Source organism: Chrysochloris asiatica, unplaced genomic scaffold (assembly GCF_000296735.1).
Source record: "Chrysochloris asiatica unplaced genomic scaffold, ChrAsi1.0 scaffold00075, whole genome shotgun sequence".
Classification (NCBI taxonomy): domain Eukaryota; kingdom Metazoa; phylum Chordata; class Mammalia; order Afrosoricida; family Chrysochloridae; genus Chrysochloris; species Chrysochloris asiatica.
In genome coordinates, this window is record NW_006408593.1 from 13,949,051 (window position 1) to 13,974,343 (window position 25,293).

Genomic DNA, 25,293 nt, shown 5'->3' on the forward strand with positions numbered 1-25,293 from the left:
TCTCCCATGTAAACCATCACATAATTCACAATAAAACATTTAAGAAAAATAAAAAAGATATTTGGCAACGTGGTTAGCTTGGGCTCACAAAGATAAACATGAATCAAAGGGCACACTTCAAATTTTTTCCAGAAAATTCTAATTACTATAAAATCCTCTTTTCAAAAAAAAAGAAGATCTAAGACTACAGCCTTTAGTATGGATTACACTTCAATGCCAAGAAAACAAAAATCCTCACTAGTGGACCAATAAATAGATTAACACCTCTGAAATTGACAAAGCTTCATTCTGCTTGGATCCACAACCAACATTAATGGAAGCAGCAGTCAAGAAATCAAAAGACACACTGCAATAGGCAAATCTGTTGCACAAGACCTCTCTGAAGTGTTTAAGAGGAAAGATATTAGTTTGAGGACTAAGGTGCACCTGATACAAGCCATAGTATTTTCAGTAGTTTCAATTGAATGTGTAAGTTGGACAAGAAATAAGAATGACCACAGAAGAATTGCAACATTTGAGTTACAGTATTGGGAAAGAATATTTAGAGTACCACCGACTGCCAGAAGAATAAACAAATCTGTATTGAAAGTAGTAGTCAGAATGTTCCTCAGAAGGCAGGTTGGCAAGACTTTGTCTCTCATATTTTAAATATGTTATCAGTCCCTGGAGAAGGACATCATGCTTGGCAAAGCGGGGGGTCAGCAAAAAAAGAGGAACCCTCCAATGATATGGATTAGCACAGTGGCAGTAGGTGACAACAATTGTGAGGATGGTGCAGGACCGGGTAGTGTTTCCTTTTGTCGTGTGGAGGGTCCTTACGACTTGGAACCAATTCCACAGCATCTAACAACCACCACAGCAACAGCAAGCCCAGGGCAAAAACCAGTCTATAGTCTCGGCCACCATTACCCACAACTCAGAAACTAAGAATGTGTGGATAGACTAGACTTGAGAACAAAAAACTCCTCCACCTCTGTTACCTTTGATTCTGACTCAGGGAGACTCCATGTGAGAAAGAATACAACTGTTCCATGGAATTTTCTTGCCTGTAATCTATACTGAAGCAGATTGCCAGACTTTTCTTCTGTGGTGCCACTGGATGGGCTCGAACCACCAACCTTTATGTTAGTGTTGCTATTGTTGTGAAGTGCCATTGAGTTGGTTCTGACTCATAGGGTTTCTGAGGAGCAGCTGGTGGGTCTGAACCGTTGACCTTGCGGAGAGCAGTCCAGTGCTGATCCTACAGCACTGTTGAACACAAACCATTTGAACACTCCAAGGACTTTTACATAAGAACATAGCCTCTAACACTACTCAGTCAGTAGGAGAAACAAAGTCTTAACGCATGCTATAATATGCGTGGAGCTAGCACATGCTATAATATGCGTGGAGCAAGTACATGCTATAATATGCATGGAGCTAGTACATGCTATAATATGCGTGGAGCTAGTACATGCTATAATATGGGCGTGGCACTGCAGGACCAGCACTGGATTGCAAACCACAAGGTCAGCAGTTCAAATCTACCAGCTACTCCTCAGAAACCCTCTCCTGGGTCACTATGAGCGGACCCAACGAGACAGCACTTCACAACAATAGTATAATATGGGTGGAGCTAGAAAACATTACGCTGAGTGAAGTAAGTCAATTGCAAAAGGACAAATGTGGTATAAACTGACTTTTATAAATCTAGGCACCAAAGTTTATTCAGTGGTTACCAGGGGCAAGAGGGATGGTGAAAAAGAGGTTTAATGGTGATAGAAAGACTGTACATCCAATTATTATGATTGTTATCAATGAGGTGTACACCGGTAAAAAGTTGCATGATAGATATATTTACAACAATAGCTACAATCAGAAGACGCAGCTTATGTACAACCAAAAACCTCAGGGAATTTGGTTCCTCAGTTTGGAGGTTTAATGTCATGGTTTCATGTGACTTCCCAGTTAATCAGTCTGTGTTTTGTGCTCCTGTTCTACTTCCTAGGTGCACAGTGCATGCACGTGGCCATCCAATGTAAGACCACTGGTCTCTACTTGCCTGGAGCAACAAAAGAGAGAGTTCTAAGTAAGAGGATGATACGGATTGTGTGGCTAATTGCCTTCAGGAACAACAATCTTTTTTTGCCATGGGACCAGCCATTGGATGGTGACTAACATTACTAACATTTTGATCACACATCTTATAGAAGAATCCTGATCAAAACGGGAAAAATGCAAAACAGAGCCTCACATTTGTATGGCGTCCAAGCTTTCTGCACCCAGAAGGCTGGCTGAACCCCTGGAACTACTTCCCTGAGATAAACTTTAAATCTTAAATCAAGACTATTTCTGAAGTCATCTTAACACTAATCGATACTTTACCTTAACTAGTAATAAACATTTGACTTGCAATTTATGATCTTTTAAGAACTATCGATAGGAGATCAGAATGGCAACATCAACTTGAAAGATTCGATGAGAACCTTGGGGCACAATGAGTTTCTGGGAATGGAAGGGTGGGTGAAATGTTTGCATGACTTGAAGTGCACTTGTAGAAACTGCTGAGTTGGTGAATGTTTTTGGCTGTGGATATTTTCAACAATAAAAGAACATAGTGTTTTCAATTTATAGGACTTTAGCTGCATAAATTGAATGAGCTCACTGAAAAATACATTTTGGGATGCCTTGGATTTCTGAAATAAGCATTTAAAAAATTTTAAATTCTTTCAGTTTTCAAGTAAAATCATTTGTTTTTCATCCTAAGACATGTTTTCTGAGTGTCTGAAATATATAAGACATTGTGTTAGAACAGCTTTACTCCTGAAAGACCTCAATGTTAATCTAGCTAAAACCAGTTCCAATCAGGTTGATGTAATGGATTGTGAATGCAAACCAATGAGAGCACTTTACCAGTGTGTGTGAGGGAGCTTCAAAAAGTGCGTGGGAAGATGGAATAAAAGGAAATGGAATTCTTTCATGCACTTTGTTGAAGCCCCCTCTTATAATCTCACGATTAGCTAGATTATTTTGTCACTGGGAGTATTGAGAACATGACTACAAACATGACTACAAATTCTTTCTAGGGAAAATCAGCAAGAAACCTAATGAAAAAGTTACTTGAATGAAATGGAACACAAATCTTGAAGTTCCAAGGGGGAAATGATCTTACAAGATGACCTTAGAACAGACCATGTAATCCTTTTGATTTTAGCTGTTCTGATAAAGACAACCTTTGTCACCACACAAATCCAAACCAAAGTACATCCTATGAAAATGACCTACCTGTACTTTGCAACGGAAGGCTGAAAGAAGTGGCTCAGGTGAAAGGAGACTAAAGAGATGTGCCACCTGAACCAAACGTGTGACTGTGGATTGGGGTGGAAGTTGGGAGTGGTGTGGTGTGGTGCAGTACAGGAGAAAAGTGCTATTAAAAGGTGACGATGTGAAAACATTGTGGCAACTGGCAGCATCTGAATATGAACAGCACGTTGTCTAATGTAGCACTTAAATTTAATCCACTCATTTAAGTTCCTTAATCTGATAATTGCAGAAAGTTCTATTTTTAACCCCATTTGCCTCATGGACTGTTTGAAGCCCTCTGGTATGCATGTCTGAAGGGTCCTAATGCCTGCAACTGACTCTCACGATCAGCATCACTTACCTAGAGAGAAGGGGCGGGAAGGGAGCGAGGAGGAGAAAATGATGCAGAAAATATTAATTGGTAAATTTGGGTGAAGGGCATATAGGTGTTCATGCAGTATTCTTATGAAAATTTTCTATGTTGATGTTGTTAAGTGCTATCAAGTTGATTCCAATTCATAGTGATCCTGTACAAAGACACTGAGTCAGAACTGATTTGACGGCGCTTAACAACAACTTTTCTATAGACTTGACATCTTTTTAAATGAAAACTTGAAAAGAAAAATTTCATTTGCCATGAAGGTATCATTTGAAAAGTTCTAAATGTAAAATGAATTCCTCTCCTTAAAGATGTTGCATGAAATTAATGGTATCTGACAAATCAGCCATCACAAATAAAGAATGTCATCTTTTATATGGAGTGATGCGGAACAAGCATTCAAAGGGGCTTAAGCTACACAAAGTTCATGGACATGACCACAGAATCACAGAATGGTCAGCCATTTGAGATCAAGCCAGTGGTATTTACCCACGGAAAAACTTCGGAAGTGTTGGGAAAGGAGGAGGAACCTAAGTCAGGAACAAGGGAGGGAATGGGATAAGTGATACAACCCCGAGAGAATTATAGTCATTGAGATGAAACTAAATATAGGATTTATGAAAAGATGGAATTTTTCCATGAACCTTTTGCAACCAACCCCTTTGTACCTAAGCAGTCAGAATATTGCTGAAACCGAAATAAGGAAACGGAGGTAGGTAGCCAATGACAAAATGACATAGGAACTCACAACCAACCACAGGCATTCAAATACCTCTAGGGACATCATGTTTGGTAAAGTGGAAGGTCAGTGAAAAGGCGGAAGAGGCAACAAGATGGGCTGCTAACATTGGCTGCCACAGTGGGCTCAAACCTAACAACTGTGAGGATGGTGCAGGACCGGGCTGGGTTTCCTTCTATCAGAAAGAGATTTGCTTTGAGTCAGAACTGATACGACAACATGTGACAACAATAACTAGTGAGAAAGCTGGAGTTCCCTTGATAGCTGGACAGAAGGTACTGTAGGATGACACCTCAAAGGCAATGTCTCTGTTGTTCAAAGTTTTGGACTCATAGCGACCCCATGTGGCAGAGCAGAACTAGCCCATAGGGTTTTTTTGGTTGTAATCTTTAGGAGAGCAGTTTGCCAGGACTTTCTCCCACAGAGCTGCTGGCTGAACTTCTGGTCAGCAGCAGAATGCTTAATCATCGGTACCCCAAGGGTTCCTTTTGGAAATGCCTCTAAAATGGGAGTCGGTCTGCCTATCTTCAAGGCCAATAAGTAGTTAGTTTTTTAAGAGGATGAGGGAGGGTAAACTGGTACTTAAGCATAACTTCCCCAAATGCTGGTGAAAAGACTTCAGGTCTGGAGAGGAACTCGGCCTTGAGGGACAATTTTCAGCTAAGCCATAGATAGATATATGTGGGGGTGAGGGGCAACAGCACTAGTAAGGTATGCTCATCCTGGAATGGCTAATCATTCAAAATCAAGGGGGCAACATTTACCTAAGGACAAAGTTCACAAGTGCTGGGAAGGTGGGTAGTATGGAAACAGGGTTGTTTCATGAAGGGGATTACAATCATTGAGATGAAACCAAGTGTTGAACGTGAAACTGATGATCTTGTCTATAAACCTTCACTAAATTCACAAAAAATTAAAAATAAAAATAAAAGCTTTTATCCAGTCATAAGAATACTGTAAAATTCACATAAGTCAAACACACAGTACTTTTGTAAAATAATACTAAATTAATAAGGTTGCCTCCATCAAAAATTGCTTCCACAGCTCACCCTTTCTGTAGTTGTGACGATAAATGTGAAAGGCGTACAGGAGCTCATAGTAATTGTGAGTCATAAGATCCACAGCTCTAGCTCGTGATTCAATTATTCCCACAACCTAAGGGGAAGAAATAAAGTATCAAAATGAGTAGCATCTAGACAACTACCAGTGTTTCCAAGTATCAGTGGATCAAGACAGTTACCTCATTATGCAGATTCACGTAGGGAAACTCCACAAGGTCCTGTAGCTGTGAACGCTCACAGAGAACTACCACCAGCTGCCGTAAACAATCTAACTGCCTAGGAAAGAAAAGAACATGATAGTAAACCATCTTACTGGTTTAACAGAACTGGTCAATTGCCTTCTTTAAAAAAGGATTAGGTGAGGTTACCTGCTGGAATCAGGAATTTGGGTTAAGGCCTCATATGCTTGGCTGTTGTGACCCAAATCCAAATGGTGTTTGAAAATGCACGTTCTTAAAGTAGCCTAAATACCACAGTTGGAAGAAGAAGAGAGCAACATAAATCAAAACACCACACCTGTGACGAACCTCCACGAGAACAACTATACAACTACATGAAGGCAGTGCTCACCTGACTTTTCCAGTCATCTCCGGCTTCTGTGATTGCTGATGTAGCTAGCTGAATAACCAATTCAGGCAAACCAACAACGTCTAATAGACGCAACACCTAAAGAGAAATGGAGAAAATTTCCACTAAAATTAATACGGCAGTGCATATCAAATTAATTAGAAAGATAACTAGCCAAGATTAAAATTAAATCAAAGATGTTGAAAACAACATTTACATTCTACAGTTATGACAGGTTTGTTACAAAACTTTTCTATTTTTTCCCCCCAGATATTACCACTATAATAATAGCTAAGATAAAGGTGGAAGGTCAGAGAAAAAGAGGAAGACCCCCAGCGAGATGGATTGGCAAAGTGGCAGTATCAATGGACTCAAGCGTGGTAACAATTGTGAGGGTGGCCCTCACAGGATATAATTTGAGTACATTACCATACATAGAAGAGAAATAAGTGCGGGGTACACAAAGTTCATTGGGTTAGTGCCATAGCTTTTACTTGGGTGTTTAAAAAAGTTGGTGGATAAATGCAATTTAAAAATAATGGAATTTTTCTATGTACTTTTTGAAGCCCTTTGGTATTTGTGTAATCAGGAGCCAGATTAAGAGTTATAATAGTATAATATTATCAGCAATCCCAAACCGCTTTGTGATGCCAACCAGTCACAAATAACAAAACACACAGATTAGTTTTGATTTTTAACTATGGAAACAAACATTTCCCATATATGATTTTGTTTTGCCTTAATATAAGTAGAAGATTAATCTGAATTACTACATGCAATAATTTTCAACATCTTTGCTGTGTAAGGAGGGCCAAACCAGGGTACCTTATCATAATACTGCATCCTTGGAGTAGACACAATCTCTCCATCCTCTGAGCGGATCAAGCGATCTAAGAATTCCTCTTTGCCCACTTCAGATGCTGCCTGGCAGAAACATTCCAGAGCCTGGAGAAACAGAACACCACAAAGGTATTTACAATGGATTTTGTCAATTCTAGGTGCTATATATTAGGGATTCACGTACCAAAAATGACACAAAATTATTTAAGACAGTCTACTGCATCATGCTTGGAAAAGTGAAAGGTCAGGAAAAAGAGGAAGACACCCCCCCCCCCACCGAGATGAATTGTGTTTTGGTGGTGGTTGTTGTTAGGTACCATCAAGTCAGTTTCAAGTCACAGGGACCCTATGCACAACAGAACAAAACACTGTTCAGTCCTGTGCCTTCCTCATAATTGTTACATATGAGTCCACTGTCGCTGCCACTGTGCTAACTCATCTCACTGAATGTCTTCTTTTTTGCTGACTTTACTAAGGATGATGTTCTCCAGGTACTGGTCCCTCCTTTGAACATGTATGAGAGATGAATTCTCACCATGCTGGGCTTCTAAAGAGCATTCTGGCTATACTGTTTCAACAGAGATTCATTTGGTGATTTGGCAGTCCATAAATAATCGCCAACACTATATATAACTCAAATGCATCAGTTCTTCTATGGTCTTCCTTATTCACTGTCCTTAAATGAACACTTGAACACTTTAAAGCGGTCTTATGCAGCAGATCTGCCTAATGCAACACACTGATTTCTTGACAGATGCTTCCATGACTGCTGACTGTGAATCCAAACAAAATGAAGTCTTTGACTATTTCAATTTTTTCTGCATTTATCATGATGAATTTTGTTTCTTTACACTGAGGTGCAATCCATACTCAAGGCTATTGTCTTTGATCTTCTTAAGTATTTTAAAGTTCTCCTTACTTCCAGCAAGCAAGGTAGTATTATCTGCAGCTCAAAGGGTTGCTAATGAGTCTTCCTCCAATCCTGATGTCACATTCTTCATATAATCCAGCTTTTAGTATTATTTGCTTATAATATAGATAGAATAAGTAGGGGAATGAATACAACCCTAGCACACCTATTTTAAACCATTTAGTCTCCCCTGTTTTAACTCCATCCATGTACAGGTTCCTCATGAGCATAAGCAAGTGCTCTGGAACTTCCATTTTTTGCAATGTTATCCATTCACTGTCTCATTCCACACAATCAATAAAGCACAAGGAAACACCTTTCTGGTATTCTCTGCTGTCATTCAAGATCCATCTAACGGCCTGTAAACCTGTCTTCGGCCTATACTGACTGGAAAACCTAAAAGAGGTTCTAGAACTTGCCCAGTGAAATAGGCCTCTTGCAGAGAGCCTTTGCAGTGTATAGGACATTAGGTAGAATCCTGAGCTCCATCCAGAACCTTCTGAGGTGGGGCATCCCCACTAGAAAGGACAAGCAGACCAGCCTGGAACAGCTAGAGCAACAGAAGATACATCTTCAAAGAAAGATCAGCAGGAAAAACCCAAAGCAAAAATGGCAGTATGACTGGTTACTACAAGAATAAACAAGCTGTTTGCCAGGAAGCCATCAAGGCAAGCAATCAAGTTCATTCAGGACAAACCCCCCTTCTAAGACTGAAACTCAAAGGGAACACATGACCAAGCATGTAAGTATGCTGATGACCACATTGGTCTACTGGTGAGTGGAAGAGGGGGAAAGGCAGCAATGAAGAAATGGGCTGAGTTCAACCATGGTCCATTGACTACTGTTGACCTGGAGATGAGAGAGAGAAGAGGAAGGGCTGGTTGGTCCAAAGTGCGGTGAGACCTGGGGACATCTGAGCCCACGGACAAGGACATAGCTACAGAGGGCTAGAGCTGAGAGTGAAGCATCTAGCGGATATGAAGTGAGAGGAGACGCACTAGAACACCCAAATTTGCAGATAGAACCCATTTGACCTAGCTGCGATGGCTTGATAATCAGAACTTGACTAGAGGAAGATAAAAAAAAAAAAAAACCCAAAACACAATTTTTGATGAAGGAAACGAGGGTAAATTGCTAAAATTTGATGAACCTGATCTATACTCATGGAGGTGGTGGTGGCTGTGTGCCATGGAGTCAGTTCCAACTCACAGCAACCTGTACAGGGTTTCCGAGGCTGTAAATCTGTATGGGAGCAGAACGCATCTTCTTTCTCCCGCAGAGCAGCTGGTAGTTTCGAACTGCTGACCTTGCGGTTCAGAGCCCGATTCGTAACCACTACGCTACCAGAGCTCCTTATGGAGGTAGTAACTCTATATATCAACAGAGAGGGAAGAAGTCTTCACATCAAGTATCAATGCTATCCCCTCTGTACACAGGGTAAATAGGGATGGGCAACTTAGACATTGGCTACCTAAAATGAGGGGGCAATAAAGGCATGAAGAGACTGGCTTACAAGGTTTCAAGAGGGAGTTTAGTGTAAGAATGTGGGGGGAAAAAAAGAGTCCACACTGAATAGTTTTCACCTTGTCTAGATGGATCTGGTTAAAAGATTCTTAGGATTCAATAGTGAGTAATAGTTATAATGACTAATTGTGACTGTCACAATTTAAAGGTAGACGTTGTCTATCAAAAATGGGGAGTAGTTAATCTTACAGTCCAGAAACAAAGGACCCTAGGACCATCAAGGGAGAAGAGCACAAGCAGAAGGCGGGACCTTATCCAGAGAAACAGCGACACCAGAGATGGAGGCAGAGGCAGGGACATGGAGAGAGGGATTGAGAGCTGGTGGCCAGGAGGCAGACTTGCAGAATGGTGTAAATTATCATATATGCCTGAGTGTTTTAAAAAAAAAACAACCTAAAGTGAACAGAGATAAATACTATTATTTCTATGGTACACGGAGGGGATTATAATCATTGTAATAAAACAAGGTATATGATTTGTTGAATGTAAAACTGTCTGTCCTGTAAACTTTCAGTCAATTCACACAAAAAAATTAAAAAAAGAAAGAAAAGCAAAAAAATATTATCCAGATAATGTCAGTAAGGACAGTCATCATTTGAAGTCCTCTCACGAATCCTGCTTGAATTTTAAGCAGTTCCTTGTTGATGTACTATTGCAACCATTGATTATCTTCAGCAAATGTTACTTGCATGAGATAGTAATGATATTGCCTGATGATTTCCGCATTCAGCTGGGTCACTTCTCACTGGAATGGGAATGAATATGCCTATCTTCCAATTGGTTGGCCAGGTAGCTGCCTTCCAAATTTCCTGACATTGATGAGTGGACTGCCTCCAGTGCGGCATCGTTTTCTTGTAAAACTTCAATTTGTATTCTCTCAAGTCCTGGAGTCTTTTTTTTAAATGTTTTATTATGAATTATATGATAGTTTACATGAGAGAACTTTAGTTTTACATTCATTCCATCGTATATCGTTTCATTGCTATGGTTCCAATCCCCTCCATGCATCATCAACGGACCAAAGGGTATATCCTAGAAACCCGCCCCCTACCCACTCCAGTCTTCGGCCCACAAGCCCTCTCCCTCTCTGGATCCAAAGTCCCCAGCCACTTCATCACTCCATGTCATCGTTTCTGTCTCCATCTCAAGGATCTCTGGTTCTCTGGGTAGGGTCCTGCTCTCGGCTCTTCTCTGTTGATGGTCCTGGAGACTTCCGCTCCTAGTGGTCTTGGTTTTTGCCAATGTCTTCAACAGAGCTTCAACTTCTTTCTTCAGTACCATCGGTTCTTGATCATATGCTACCTCTTGAAATGTTTGGACATCAACCATTTCCTTTTAGTACATTGAGTATATATTCCTTCCATCTTCTTTTTTTAAAAATAATATTTGGCATTTTAAATTTAGGTTTGTTTTACTTAAGTTTAATGTTAATTCCATTCTGTGTTTCACTAAGAATACAGATTCTGTATCTGGGGTTCCAGTCAGATATCTAGTAGTACAAATTAGCTTCAAGTCACACAGACTGAAAGAGGCTAAGCGGGCAAAAATGGGCAGGAGTGAGGGTGCCCCAGAGGGAGAGGGAAGGAGAAGAAATAGGACTGAACACGCATGCAGGCTTCTCCATACCACCTTCAACGCAAACCTACTTCAGAGGGAGAATAATCATAGGCAAGAATGAGCAGCCACGCATTTCAGCAACATCTCAGCAGAGTTTGAAACAGTTTTTACAGCAAAACCATTATAAATAAACTCCCCCAAACAACCTTTAACCACTTTAAACTAACACCCAATTATTTTTAAACATTGGTATAAAACTCCCTTTAAACAATTATAAAAAGGAAAAATGTCACCACATATGCCTCTATAGTGTGATAACCTCTCTTTTAGATGCCTCCGTCATCTACTAGTATAATGGCTTTTAAATGTAATTTCCATTTCTAATGGTGATGTTACCACAGATCTGGCACATACTGGCACAGTAATGCTGAAAATGTCTCTATGCAGTCCTATGAGTGTCTTAAAGAACCTAAAAGCTGGGACCAGTAAAATCCACAGAAATTCACTCTTGCCTTTAAGAACTTTTGAAAATGGTTTAAAAAAGCAAAAACAAAAAACAAAAAAGAACAAAACCCAAACCAAGAAATCCCAACAGGGCAGGAACCTAAATTCTGAGACCAAATGTAAAAGTCAGATTTGGTGGTTCTCAGTGACAATGGGGGAATTTCCAAGGGGTGGGATGGGGAGAACTGGGGTGGTCAGAGATGGTTTCTCTTCTTGACGTTTATGTCTCACTGATTTTCATCTTCCACATCCTGCAGCACTTCTTTATTCTGCTCTTCATCATCCCCCTGCATGTCTGAAGTTCACAGTGTCACATTATCCCGTAACAACTGCATGACAAGTGTGGAGTTCTTATAGCTTTCTTCACTCAGAATATCCAGTTCTGTAACTGCATCATCAAAAGTTGCGTTTGCCAACCTGCCGGCACCATCAGGGGAATTAAGAATTTCATAGTAAAATATGGAAAAATTGTAAAATATGGAAGTTCTGTCATTACAATATCACTAGTAGCTTTAATAAGCCACTAGGCTGTTCTCCGCAGCCTCCTTGCTGTCATTCCCTGTGGCAAATTCAGCCAGATACCTGTGGTAGTTGCCTTTCATTTTATAATAGAAAACCTTGGACTTGCCAGTGTTACCTGCTGAAATAAGGTGTTTGTCCAGTACATCCAGAATGTCACAAGAGATTCACTTCAGTTCAGTCTCAACCATTTGCCGATATTCCCTAATCATTTTGAGTTTGTCTTCTCCTCCCTTGTTTTCTTCTTTCTGTTCAATGCTGCTGATTACTTCCCAGGAGGCTCTTCTAGCTCCAATCACGTTTTATATGTAACTGATAGGAGGTTTCTTTCTTCAACTGCCAACTCCACATCCATTCCTGCTACTTTCTTCATTGATTCCACCATTTTGCTGTATGTATCGCTCAGCCTGCTCGGCCAGCTTTGCCTGCTAGATCCTGCGGATCACCCAGAGTAGCACGACTCATGCAGGGTCTGCGCCACAGATGGAAGTGAATAGCATCTTCGACTGTCTCACCCTCTCGTCTCCGCTTCCGGGCAGCAAAAAAAATACCATCTTCTTTTGATGTTTTCTTCATCCTTCAATATTTTCCCCATGTTGTTGTTAAGTGCCTTCAAACCAGTTCTGACTCATAGTGAGCCTGCATAGGGTTTCTCAGGACTGGCTTGTAGGTCTGAACTGCCTACCTGTGGTTCAAACTGACATTGCAGTCAGCACTGCTTATCATATAGAGCCACACCAGGACTCCATAGAATCCTTCAATACGGCCAGTTGAGACTTGTTCTTTCCGTCTGTGAAACGCTGTGTGTTTTCCCTTTTGGTTTTCTAACTCCAGGTGTCTGCATATTTCATTATAATACTTGACTTTGTCTTCTTTCACTCCCCTTGGACATTTTCTGTTCAGCTTTTTGCCTCATTTCTTCATTCACTTTTCTTCTATCTATGCTCAAGAGCAAGTTTCAGAGTCTCTTCAGACATCCATTTTGGTCTTTTCTTTCTTTCCTGTCTTTTTAATGACCTTTCGATTCCTTCCTGTATATGTTCCTGATGTCATCCGACAGTTCTTCTGGTCTCTGGTCATTAGTGTCTAATGCCTTAAACCTGTTACTTTTAGACAATTAGAGGTAGTCTCTTAATTCTGTTGAGATATTTTCAAGGTCATATTTTTGCTCTCATGGACTTGTTTTAATTTTTTCAGCTCCAGCCTGAACTTCCATATGAGTAATTTATGGTCTGTCCATGGCCTTGTTTTGGCTGATGATTACTGAGCTTTTCCACCATCTCTTCACACAGATGTTGTTGCTGTTGGTAAGTGCCATCGAGCTGGTTCCAACCCATAGCGACCCTGGATAGGGTTTCCAAGGAGCAGCTGGTGAGCTTGAACCACCAACCTTGCAGTTCAAACTGCTTTGCAGTCTGGCGCATTAACCTACAGCGCCACACCAGGACTCACACAGATGTAGTTAATCTTATACCTGTGTATTCCATCTGGTGAGGTCCATATGTAGAATCAACTTCTATGTTGTTGAAAAAAGGTACATGTAATGAATAAATCATTGATGTTGCAAAATTTTAACATGCAATCTCGTCTCATTTTTATCACCAAGGCCAGATACTCTAACTACTGATGCTTCCTCTGTTTCCAACCTTCACATTCCAATCACCAGTAATTACCAATACATCTGGATTATGTTTGATAAATTTCAGACTGAAGGTGGTAGAGTTCTTCAATTTCATTATCACTGGCTTTAGCAGCTGGTGCATACATTTCACAGTAGTAGTATTAAGTGGTCTTCGTTGTAGGTGTATGGGTATTATCCTACCGCAGACACCACAGTACTTCAAGATAGATCTTGAGAAGTTTTTTTGATGATGAATGTGATGCCATTCTTCTCGAATTTGCCATTCTTGGCATAGTAAGCCATGATTGTCACATTCAAAATGGCCAGACCCGTCCATTTCAGTTCCCTAATGCTTAGTATAGGGATCTTTAGGTGTTCTATTTCATGTTTTGACAATTTCTGACTTTTCTAGATTCAGACTTTGTATGCTCTATGCTCTGATTATTAATGTATGTGTGTAGCTGTTTCTCATTTTGAGTTATGCCTCATCAGCAAATGAAAATCTTGACAGCTTTATCCCAATTCTCATTATTATGGTCAACTCTTACTTTAAGGAGGCAGCTCTTCACAGTCATATTTTGAGTGCCTTCCAAGCTGAAGGGTTCATCTTCTGGTAGTATATCTGATAATGCTCTCCTGCTATTTATAAGTTTTCAGTGGATAAACATTTAGAAGTAGCCAACCTCTTCTATTAGTCTGCCTTGTCCACTAAAACCTATCCAACATGGGTGATCCTGCTGGTATTTAAAACACCAGTGGCAAAGCTTTCAGCATCACAGCAACATGCAAGTCAACACAGTCCGACAAACTGACAGAAGACTGGTCGTAGCAACACTTATAGCCCCAATTTTTGCCATGTATATATATATTCGGACTGATTTTATGTAATATTTTTCTATACTTTTTCATTTTTAGGGAGCGGGGAAAACAGGAGTTAAAGTTAGGACATGGGCTAGGTTATCTCACTATCTTCTCACCTGCATGGTTTTTGTTGAGAAATCAGAGCTTAGTTTTATTAGTTCTCTGCTGTAGGTAAAGTTTTTATTTTTCCCAAGCTTCTCTCCTGAGTCTTTCCTTATCTTTGGTTTTGGAAAGTTTAATTATTGTGTGTCTTGGTGATTTTCTTTTGGTACTATGCCGTTTAGCATTTTTCTTGAACATGTTATCTTCTTGTTTTCATGATGAGGAAGTTTTCTTCTGACAACTTTGATGATTTCCTGATTCCCGCCCGCGCCCCCCTTTTTGGTTTCTTCTTGTTCTGCAATCCCTATCACACATTAAGTTATTTCTCCTGATAATTTCCCACATAAATCTAGACTATTTTTTTTTTTCTGATTGGGCCTCTAGCATAGGAAACCTTTTATCTGCCAAGAGCCATTTGTATATTTATAACATCATTTGCAGTCCACACAAAATTATCAACTTAAAAAAATTAGCCTGCTATATTTCGTTAAACGTTTACTTAGCTCATCCCTAATGTGAGGACTAGAATTGCAGTTGCAGGACTATACTACATGATTTCACAGGCCTTATATGGCTCATGGGCCAGACGTTTCCCATCCCTGCTCTAGCAGATGAATATTGAGGAATTTGTCTTAAGCTCACAAATTCACTTTCCACTGCCCCAATTATAACTCTTGTCCTTGCAATATATTATGGGTTTTTGAAATCTTAGTATTTTAGGATTTCTATTTGCTGTTTCTGAATGGTTTTTAATTTTTCATTTATTTGGTCAATTTGTTCTTGTATTCTTCTCAATTTTTCTCTATGTTTTCCTTGATTTCATCTGCTGTCTTCTTAATCATTCTCACAATTGGTTTGTTGTTTTTTTTTAAGTGTTGTCAAGTCGATTCCGACCCATAGCGACCCTGTATAGGGTTTCCAAGGAGCAGCTGGTGAACTTGAACCACTGACCTTGAAGTTCAAACAACTTTGCAGTCTGACGCATTAGCCCACAGCACCATACCAGAGTTCCTCAATTGGTTTAAGGTTTCTAAATATCACTCTTTAAAATTTCTTACTAAGTACTTCTGATATTACTTGATGGTACTATATCTAACTTATCTCCTTTTAAAAAACTGAAATAATGATAACTGAAAAATAAATTCTTAAAAATATGAACCAATGATGATGATGATGTTGTTGGTAAGTATCACTGAGTTAGTTCTGACTTATAGTGATCTTGTATATAGTGTTTCCGAGGGAAGGCTGGTGAACTTGAAGCGCCAACCTTTGCAGTCCAGCGCATTATTCTGCAGTGTCACACCAGGATTCTAGTGAACTGATGACAGGTAAGACAAATACATAATAAAGCAAATATAATACTCAATTGACACATCCAGAAATTGATTGTTCATTATAAAATTCTTTCTTTGGAAAATCTACATAATGTAATGTCAGGAAAAAAATGTTTTAAATATAAACTGCAATAATGGGAAAAAGTAGATAGAATAAACCAAAAAAATTAGAAACAATGAAAACAATGTAATGAATTCCATCAATTTAATTTATAAAAATGTATCCCTGAAAACACTTTCCCAGGGGTAGGAGGATTTCTTCACAGTTTACTGAGTCTTAAGGCACAAATTCAAGCCTCAACTTTTGTTACTGAAAGATTCTCTGGGCAAATTATTGAATGATGCAGAAAGCATCAAGAGAAGATGGAAGGAATACGCAGAGTCACGGTACCAAAAGGAAATGGTTAATGTTCAACTGTTTCAAGAGATAGCATATCATATGATAAAAGAGCCAATGATACTGAAGGAGGAAGTCCAAGGTGCACTGAAGGAATTGGCAAAGAACAAGGCACCAGGAATTGATGGAATAAAAATTGAAATCTTTCAAGAAAGTAAGACAGCACTGGAGGCACTCGTTTATCTCTGCCAAGAAATTTGGAAGACAACTATGTGGCTGACTGATTGGAAGAGATCCATATATGTGCCCATTCCAAAGAGAGGTGACCCAACAGAATGCGGAAATCATCGGACAATCTCCTGGATATCCCATGCGCGTAAAGTTTTGCTAAAGGTAATAATACAGAAACGGCTACAATCATACATTGACACAGAACTTCCAGAGGTTCAAGTTGGCCTGATGGATCTTGGCTGAAAGCAGAGAATATCAGAAAGATGTTTACTTGTGCTGTACTGACTACGCATAGGCTTTCAGTTGTGTGGATCATGACAAGCTATGGACAACATTGTGAAGTATGAGTATTCCGGAACACTTAATTGTACTCATGAGGAATCTGTACACGGAACAAGAGCCAGTTAGTTGTTGGAACAGAACATGGGAACACTGAATGTTTTAAAACTATGTAAGGTGTGCAACAAGGTTGTATTCTTTCACCATACTTATTCAACCTGTATGCTGAACAAATAATCTGAGAAGCTGGGTTATATGAAAGAGAAACGTGGCATCAGGATTGGAGGAAGACTCATTAACAACCTGTGATATGCAGATGATACAACCTTGCTTGCTGAAAGTGAAGAGGACTTAAAACATTTAATGATGAAGATCAAACAGCACAGCCTTCGGTATGGATTACATCTCAATGTAAAGAAAACAAAAATCCTCACCAGTGGACCAATAAACAACATTCTTTGTCATTGTTGTTATGTGCCGTGGAGTCAGTTCTGACTCATAGAGACCCTGAACAGGGTTTCCGAGGCTGTAAATCTTTATGGGAGCAGAAAGCCTCATCTTTCTCCCGTGGAGCAGTTGGTAGTTTTGAACTGCTGACTTTAAGGTTCGCAGCCTGATTCGTAACCACTACGCTACCAGAGCTCCTTAAAACAACATTCTTATCAATGGAGAAGGAAAAAGATTGAAGTTGTCAAGGACTTCATTCTTCTTGGATCAACTATCAACACTCACAAATGCCGCAGTCAAGAGATCAAACGACATATTGCATTAGGTAAATCTGCTGCACAAGACCTTTTTAAAGTGTTGAAGAGCAAAAATGTCAGCTTGAGGACTAAGGTGTGCCTGACCCAAACCATGGTATTTCAATAACCTCAGATGCATGTGAAAGCTGGACAGTGAATAAGGAAAACTGTAGAAGAATTGATGCCTTTGAGTTATGGTGTTGGAGAAGAATATTAAAAGTGCCATGGACTGCCAAAAGAACCAATAGATCTGTTTTGGAAGAGGTGCAGCCAGACTGCTCCTTGGAGATCAAGATGGCCAATCTTTGTCTCTCATGCTTTGGACATATTGTCAGGAGGGACCAGTCACTGGAGAAGGATATCATGTTTGGTAGGGTGGAGGGTCAGAGAAAAAGAGGAAGATCCCCCAATGAGATGGACTGGCCAAGTGGCAGTATCAATGGACTCAAGCAAGGCAACAGTAGTGTTTCTTTCGTTCTGCTGTGCATAAGGCTCCTAATGGTCAGTACCGACTTGATGGCACCTAATCACAACAACAAGGCACAAAGCACATGGAAGTGAGCATCCACCTGTTTACCTCATATCCTCTGCTGATACTAGCAGAGCCTTCATTATCCTCATTAGAGGATCCTGAGACTCTCATTCCCTCCAACTCAAATAGATGGAATGAACTAACAGTCCTCCTTACTTTGAAGTGAATCATCTAAACATAGTTTACCTTCTGCCCCTCTCCTGTAACCAGGTAACAGCGTCCCAGCATAAAGCGACAAGAACCAACATTGACTTGACACCAGGGATTCAGGAGCTGAATATAATCCTTGAAGACATAAAAAAAGTGTTCTGGTTAGAAAATATACACTATTTTAGGAAATACTAATTTTCAAGTCATTTCTTACAGAGGATAAGAAATAGTATTCAATCAACACCAAGTTTTATCTCACGACATCGCTGAGAGATTCAACCTTAATTCTGTTCTTCTATCCTTCTGTCAATCCAGCAGCCTCTCTAAGGGAGAAAGATGAGGCTTTCTGCTCTTGTAAAGAACTGTTGTTGTTAAGTGCCGTCAAGTCGGTTCTGACCCAAAGCAACCCTGTATAGGGTTTCCGAGGCTGTAAATCTTTACGGGAGCACAAAGCCTCATCTTTCTCCTGCGGAACTGCTAGCAGTTTCGAACTGCTGACCTTGAGGTTAGCAGCCCAATTAGTAACCACACAGCCTCTGAAACCCTACATAGGGTTGCTATGTGTTGGAACCAACTTGACTGTACACAGCAACAACATCACCCTTATGCCAGACACCTTAAGAGAGTAAACAGAAGTTCAGTCCACATCCCCATCTCCAATATACATAACCTTCATCTCAGCAATTTTTCAACTTTTGATATTTACTGACTCAATGACTGATTCCATAAAGAACCGTTATAAAGGCAATGGTGGTATACTAGTGTTGTCTAAAAAAGAAACTAACAGAGGCAGTGGGTGGGTGGGGAGATATTCTAAAAAAATTGTTAGGAATGATACTGTCAAGAAATAAAGAGAAATATCATGACTACTTGTGACTGTCACAATTGTAAAGGTAGAAGGTTTTTTAACAAAAATGGGCGAGTGGCTAATCTTACAGTCCACAAACAGGACCCTAGGACCACCATGGAGAAGTGCACAAGCGGAATGCGGGACCTTATCCAGAGAAGCAGTGACACCAGAGATGGAGGCAGAGATGGGGACATGGAGAGAGGAAGCAGCTGAGGACTCTAGATTCGTGGGAAGAAAGGGACTGAGAGCTGGTGGCCAGGAGGCAGGTTTGCAGAATGTGCCCTTTGGTGGTTTAAATTATTACATATGCCTGAATTTTTAAAAACAGAAAAAAGAGCTAAAATGAATATAGAGAAATACTGTTAACTGATGGTACATCGTGTGAATTATAACCATTGTAATAAAACAAAGTGTATGATTTTTTGAATGTAGAACTGAGGATCTACCCTGTAAACTTTCTCTCAATTCACAATAAAAACTTAAAAAAAACAAACAGAAAATCTCTTGGGAGTGTTGGCACAAGCAATTTAAATCACTGTGGCTCCTCACTAACAGGCTGTTACTAGTCTGATTAGAATTCAGTGAACATTACAAATTAAAACATCCAGAAATTATATTTTTCACAGGAATCTGAAATATTCAACAGACTCACCTGCAATTGTACATACTGACAATTTCCCATTAAACATTCTAGAAAGAGACAACCAGGATTGCTAGGCCATCTAGTCAACAGATAAGGAGATGTATCAGATAGCTTTAAAAAAGTTTTAAAAAGAGAGAAAGGTAAAGCAATAACAGAACGTGTTCTTTCCATGCCACCATGTAACATGGACATGACAAATATGGGCAGTACCCAAGTACTAACACCCAGCTTAAGAACCTTCTACTCATGAACATGCTACTTGCCCTTTAACACTGTGTAAACTTGTCCTCACTTTGAAAACGCTTGCTCACAACAAATTCTTCATCATGCTCACCTTCACTTGTTGCACATACAGGTTTTAAATCATTGGCAAGGCTACCAACCTCTTCTTGTACTAAAACAAGGCTAAATAAGAACTGTATGCACTAGTTCTGACTGACCTACAAATCTGACTTAAAGACACACTTATGAAAGGATCTTTCTTATTCATAACCTGTAGAGAAGGTACATTCTAGGAGCCAAGTCACCTAGCTTGGAACACTGTGTACTATGTCTGGGCTAACACATATATTCCTGTTGGCTATCCCCATTTCTACTTGGTATATTGCAGATGGCAGTGTACAGATCCCCATCTCCTAACATTGTGTCTGGCATATAGAGCAATTCAAATAGTCAACAACTATTTGCTGACTGAATGAATAATAGTTTACAAAAGGGATCTAGATGTACTGAATGTTGTGAACCAATAAAATCTGGCTCAATTCCTGAGCAAAAAAAAAAAAGGAAACACCTGAAATGAAAGGTTATCACCTCTTGTTAGAGGTGGTAAGGGCCCAAACTCATTAAAAGCTTTCATTACGCAGACAGACTAAGAGCCTGAGGCTATTTAGATAGAAGAAAACTTTCAACCGACTTTAAAGTAAAAGGATACAAAAGCTGCAAGAAATAATTGGTAACTGCAGTAACCATCTCAGGCCAATTCATCCCAGTTTGGCTCAGAGGTGCCTTTGGTTGAGAGAAGAGATGAGCTATAATGTGTTTTCTTGCAGCTTCTTGGAAGAATAACTCCACAATTGTCTGAGGGCTAGATACTTCAGAAGAAAAAGAACAATTACAAGCCTGTCATAGTAACATCCATTTTCAGTGCAGATAATAACAATTAATTGTATCTACAACAAAGACATTTAATTATTTCAAATTATAAAATACACCATGGATATAATCAAAGATAAGATAAAGCACTCTGTGAACTAAATTATTATACAAATGCAATCAATAAGCCACTTAAATCAACACTGCAGTCATTTCTTTCCTCTGATCTCACAACACCTAAGTGCCCTTGGTATTAAGCTTCCAACAGGTTCTTCCTGATTGGGACATGCAGATAAAGCAAAACTAGAATGGACAAAAATATGCAAAATGTGGATGAACAGGAATACCAGGAGTAGGAAAAAGAAAATTACGGGTTGACACCCTACTATAAACGTAATCTCACTCTTAGAAAAACAAATGCACAATTCACATTGCATAGCAACTAAATTTCTTGATCTGCAGAGTTGGAAACAATTATGTCCAGCTCAAAGATGGCAGCTGACTATATTGCTTTAATCCAATTCCCTCATGAGGCTCCTGCAAGGGTTTACTACACCTCTTCTGCACCTTTCATCCCAGGGCTTTGACCTGTAATTTTTCACATTCTGGTTATTGTCCTTCATTTTAAAACTCAAGTCTGTTTCAATTTTGCTGTACTGACCATGAAAGAACTGGTTCAAAGACCTGTTTTATAATAAATAAAATAAGGTATCAGGTTTCATATCAAAATAATACAAAAGAAATCTTTTGGAATAATGGCTGACAATGTCTTCGAGTAGGCAGACTCCTATTAAATATTGGTTGACTAAGCTAAGGGTTCCTTGTGTGGGGCTGGAGGATCAGCACTGGACTGTGAGCAATTCACAAGGTTGGAAATTCAAAACCCATTAGCTCCTCCTTGAAAACTCTATACGGGGTTGCTATGGATTTGAATTTAACAAGAAGAAAAGGAAAAGTCACAATAGCTACTATGTACTCAGTAAAATTAAAAAAAAAAAATTTAATAGTATAACAATATACACTGGAAAAGCAGTTGCATTAATGTGCATATACTTGTTAAGTGCAATCGAGGAGTCGGCTCTGACTCATAGCGACCCTGTATGGGGTTTCTAAGGCTTTAAACTTTGATGGGATCAGAAAGCCTCATCTTTCTCCTAGACAGCAGCTGGCCGGCTGAGACAGCAGACCTGTGATTTGCAGTCCGGTGTTTATTGAATGGAGCCACTGCACTCCTGCATATACACGTGTAGCAGCCTTAACTTATACCTGATCTGGGCCTAAAGCTTCCTGGACTCCTTGGTAAAACCAGAGGACTCAGGCCACAGGCTGCTTACGTACTCCCAAGTGAAAGCACACAGCTCAGCCAATCTTTCCACAGCAAAAGTGGCAACACAACCATCCTGATGAATATGCAACAGATCCAAATTGAAACCAAATGCACACACAGTCCAGTACTTACCACATCTACTTGCCATTAAAGCACTAGAGTCGGTCAGTTCCAGTACTGATAAGTGTTGGAGGTTCGCCTCCCTATGGGGAAAGGAAAAAGGCAGCGTAACACATTGTCTCTCTCGTGCCAAACATCACACCTCAACAAGTTATCCTACTGTGAATATGTCCAATTAATACACTGTACAGCAAAGGTCCACTGAGAGCACAGGGAATTGCAAAGCATGTCATGGTTTAGATTTCTGCCCACTGCACCACTGAGTGGGGGCCACAATGAGGAGTCAAAGCCAACATCTCACTCAGCTTTCCAAGCCAGGAAAAACTTAACCCTGTCAGAGCAAATAAGGATGGTTTATCTTACTGACAATGTGATTGCTGTTAGGACAGTCTTTCTTCCAAAGTTTACAAAGTGAGTCTCAGCCTAGCTTCAATACAATGCATTTTTGGATGATATAGCGTTATCTGTGGCTCTATAATTTTTTGTTATTTTACCTTCAAAATGAGCTAGTTGTACATTTAAAATCAACGATTATCTTGCTTTCTCTATTTTTTAATACAGCTGTTTTACTAATTTAAATAACATTGCATTTTCCAGCATTCTAGTTTTACTACCCACTTATCTTCTCATCTTTGCTTCAGAGGAAATGTTGACCTCTGGGTCTCATCCAGATGGTTTTTTACTAAAGCATCAATCTTAGGGGGTTTATTCATTCTTTCAAGTTGTCTTCAATCTCTAGAAAATGGAGCATCTTAAGGGGAAATCATGTTACAACATAATATTTGCTTTTTGTTTTTTTTGAAAAATTATGCTCCTAAGATCATGACAAAATAATTAAACTCACAATTTGTCAAATAGTTTAAATAATACAACTCACAGTGTGTCAACTGGAACGTCTGTTGCCAAGCACTGACTCCCCCACTTAATAAGGTGGTAAGACAAGAGGAGGGGAGCTATTCGATGCATTAAGTCTTGCTGAGCTTGAAAGAGCTGACCAACTCCCAAAATCACCTGTATATCGGAGTGGGTAGGTAAGAAGATACACAAGGGAGATTAGTCATGGTAACTGTTGGGGTTCAGGTGGCGTGAATAACAAAAGGCAGTTGCAAAGGGCAAGTTATTAAAAAAAAAGTAACACACCTATTATATTTTGGGGTAGCAAGTGGCAAAGATAACAATCCAAAATAATCTAAGAGCTCACCAAGTAGTGGGAGCTAATGATAAAAGAGAGAGAACACAAGAACAGCAGCGAAGAGCTAATTTTCATTACATCTGTGGGTTCAGAACTGAAGAGGGAGGATAGAGTAATCTGTCTTCTCTCATACTGCAGAGTAAAAACGAACTGACTTTTAGAGACAAATCTGACAATATAATCAAAGCCTTAAAAATGTACATACCTTTTGAACAATCAATTTTATTTCTAAGAATTTATCTTAAAGACATAATCAAAGACGTGCATAAAACTATAGCATAAAATAATAAAAAGACCTCTACATGAGGCGGTATGGAGGCCTCGACTTCAGCCCCAACCTCAGCTGCAACTCCAGTGACCCTGGCCACAAAGGAGCCGTGGCTGGAGCTGAACAAAATACAGGTTAAAAAGGCAGTAAAAGCTCTGTTAGCACATTCAGAGTCCAGAAAAAATGCGAATGCAGTGCTTTTGAACGAGAATGAAAAAATCTTTTTTAATGGTGGTGGTGTGGAAAATCCCAAAGAAAGAACTGTGAGTCAGACTGTCTTTGCCTCGTGCTATTAGATCAGACTTAACAGTTCTATAGGAATCTTCTGAACAACTATAAAATTAAAACCATTCCTCAGATTACCCCCCTCCGAACTTTGAAACAGAAATATAAACCCTATGAAGCCAAGCTCCACCTCTTGGGCAGTTTTGACTTCTTCCTGACTGATGCAAGAATTAGGAAGCTTCTGCCTTCAATTATCGGGAAACATTTCTATCTCAGTAAGAAAGTGCCCGCATGTGTGAACCTCCTCGCCAAGGACCTGTTAAGAGATTAACAGCTGTGTTGGTGGAAGAATCCTTAACATCTCTAAAATTGGTTCGTGCAGCACCGTATGCGTTGGTCACACTGGAATGACGATGCAGCACATTGTGGAAAACATCGCTGCAGTCACAAAAGGACTTTCAAAAAACTGCCAGAGAAGTGGGAGAGTGTGAAGCTCTTATACCTGAAAACTGAGAAATAGGTTGCCCTTCCTGTCTTCTCTTCATATATCAGCTCTTTGGATGGGAAACAAGTACTCATTCATGGCCAGAAGAAAAAAGATTAAAAGAAAAAAAAGAAAGTAAAGCTCCAGAAAAAGAAAGCGAAGAAAAGGAGAAAAAGAGAAAAGTAACAGGCTGCAAAGGCTAAATCAGCTCGAACTCAAGAAAAGGATCCATCGGAAATCAAGAGTGCTGGAGCCCAGAGGGGGAGATCCCCGAAGAGAAGAAAAAGAGGCACAGAGTGAAAACCCAGCTGAAAGTGGGTGATGACTCCAAGGCTGATATTCCACTACTGGTGCCTAAGAAGAAAACACTTGCTAAGAAGAAAAACCGTAGAGATGCCAAAGGGTGACATAGTAAAGTCTCCAAAAGAATCCTGGTCCCAACACGCTTCTTAGGAAGAAGAGAAAGGACACCTCCACTCTGGAAACCCTTAAAGCCACAGAGCCAGGCTCCCCAACTATAAGCCCAGCAGAGCCAGGGAATCCGAGAAGAGATAGCAAACGAAGCAGCCTCTGCTCTGAGAAAGAAAGACCTGAGACAGACACCCAAAAAGACCAGACCCAAGTTCTTTGCCACTCCTAGTAAATCTGCCCGGAAAACTCCCCAGAACCCCAAGCAACAGCCCAGAAAACCCAAAGTGCCCCAGTTACCTTAAACCTGGCTCAGCCAGAAAGAATTACCAGAGCTTTCTGGAGGTTTAAAAAGAGCCAGGTCCCCAGAGTCAGTGACATAGCCACAGAGGACTAGAGTGGAGAGTGAAGCGTCCAGCTGATAAGGAGAGAGGGCATATGCATAAGAACACCCACACGTGCAGATAATACCCACAACCAGAAGTAAAAAGCAGAGGAAAAAAAAAAAAAAAGGGAACAAATCCTTACAGCAAGAATCATTCCCACCCCCTCCACACACAGAGTAGACAGGGATGGGCAACTTGGACATTGGCTACCCAAAATGGGGAGTGG

At 40.0% G+C, this 25,293-nt stretch overlaps 1 protein-coding gene and 2 pseudogenes across 1 annotated transcript in view; 1 reads left to right on the forward strand and 2 right to left on the reverse strand.

Annotated features, from left to right (window-relative positions):
- The window catches only part of NUP160 (nucleoporin 160kDa), a 76,077-nt gene that overhangs the window by 21,272 nt on the left and 29,512 nt on the right, over positions 1-25,293 (reverse strand). Inside the window, exons 18-27 of the mRNA XM_006865107.1 lie at positions 22,982-23,115; positions 22,117-22,187; positions 20,497-20,656; positions 19,575-19,644; positions 18,109-18,207; positions 6,854-6,973; positions 6,032-6,127; positions 5,830-5,924; positions 5,641-5,737; positions 5,450-5,555 (exon numbers count right to left, since the gene is read on the reverse strand). Coding sequence (XP_006865169.1) covers positions 5,450-5,555; positions 5,641-5,737; positions 5,830-5,924; positions 6,032-6,127; positions 6,854-6,973; positions 18,109-18,207; positions 19,575-19,644; positions 20,497-20,656; positions 22,117-22,187; positions 22,982-23,115 — 1,048 coding nt within the window. The remainder of the gene's footprint in view (positions 1-5,449; positions 5,556-5,640; positions 5,738-5,829; positions 5,925-6,031; positions 6,128-6,853; positions 6,974-18,108; positions 18,208-19,574; positions 19,645-20,496; positions 20,657-22,116; positions 22,188-22,981; positions 23,116-25,293) is intronic.
- On the reverse strand, positions 11,591-12,310 carry LOC102814980 (annotated as a pseudogene).
- On the forward strand, positions 23,609-24,680 carry LOC102822968 (annotated as a pseudogene).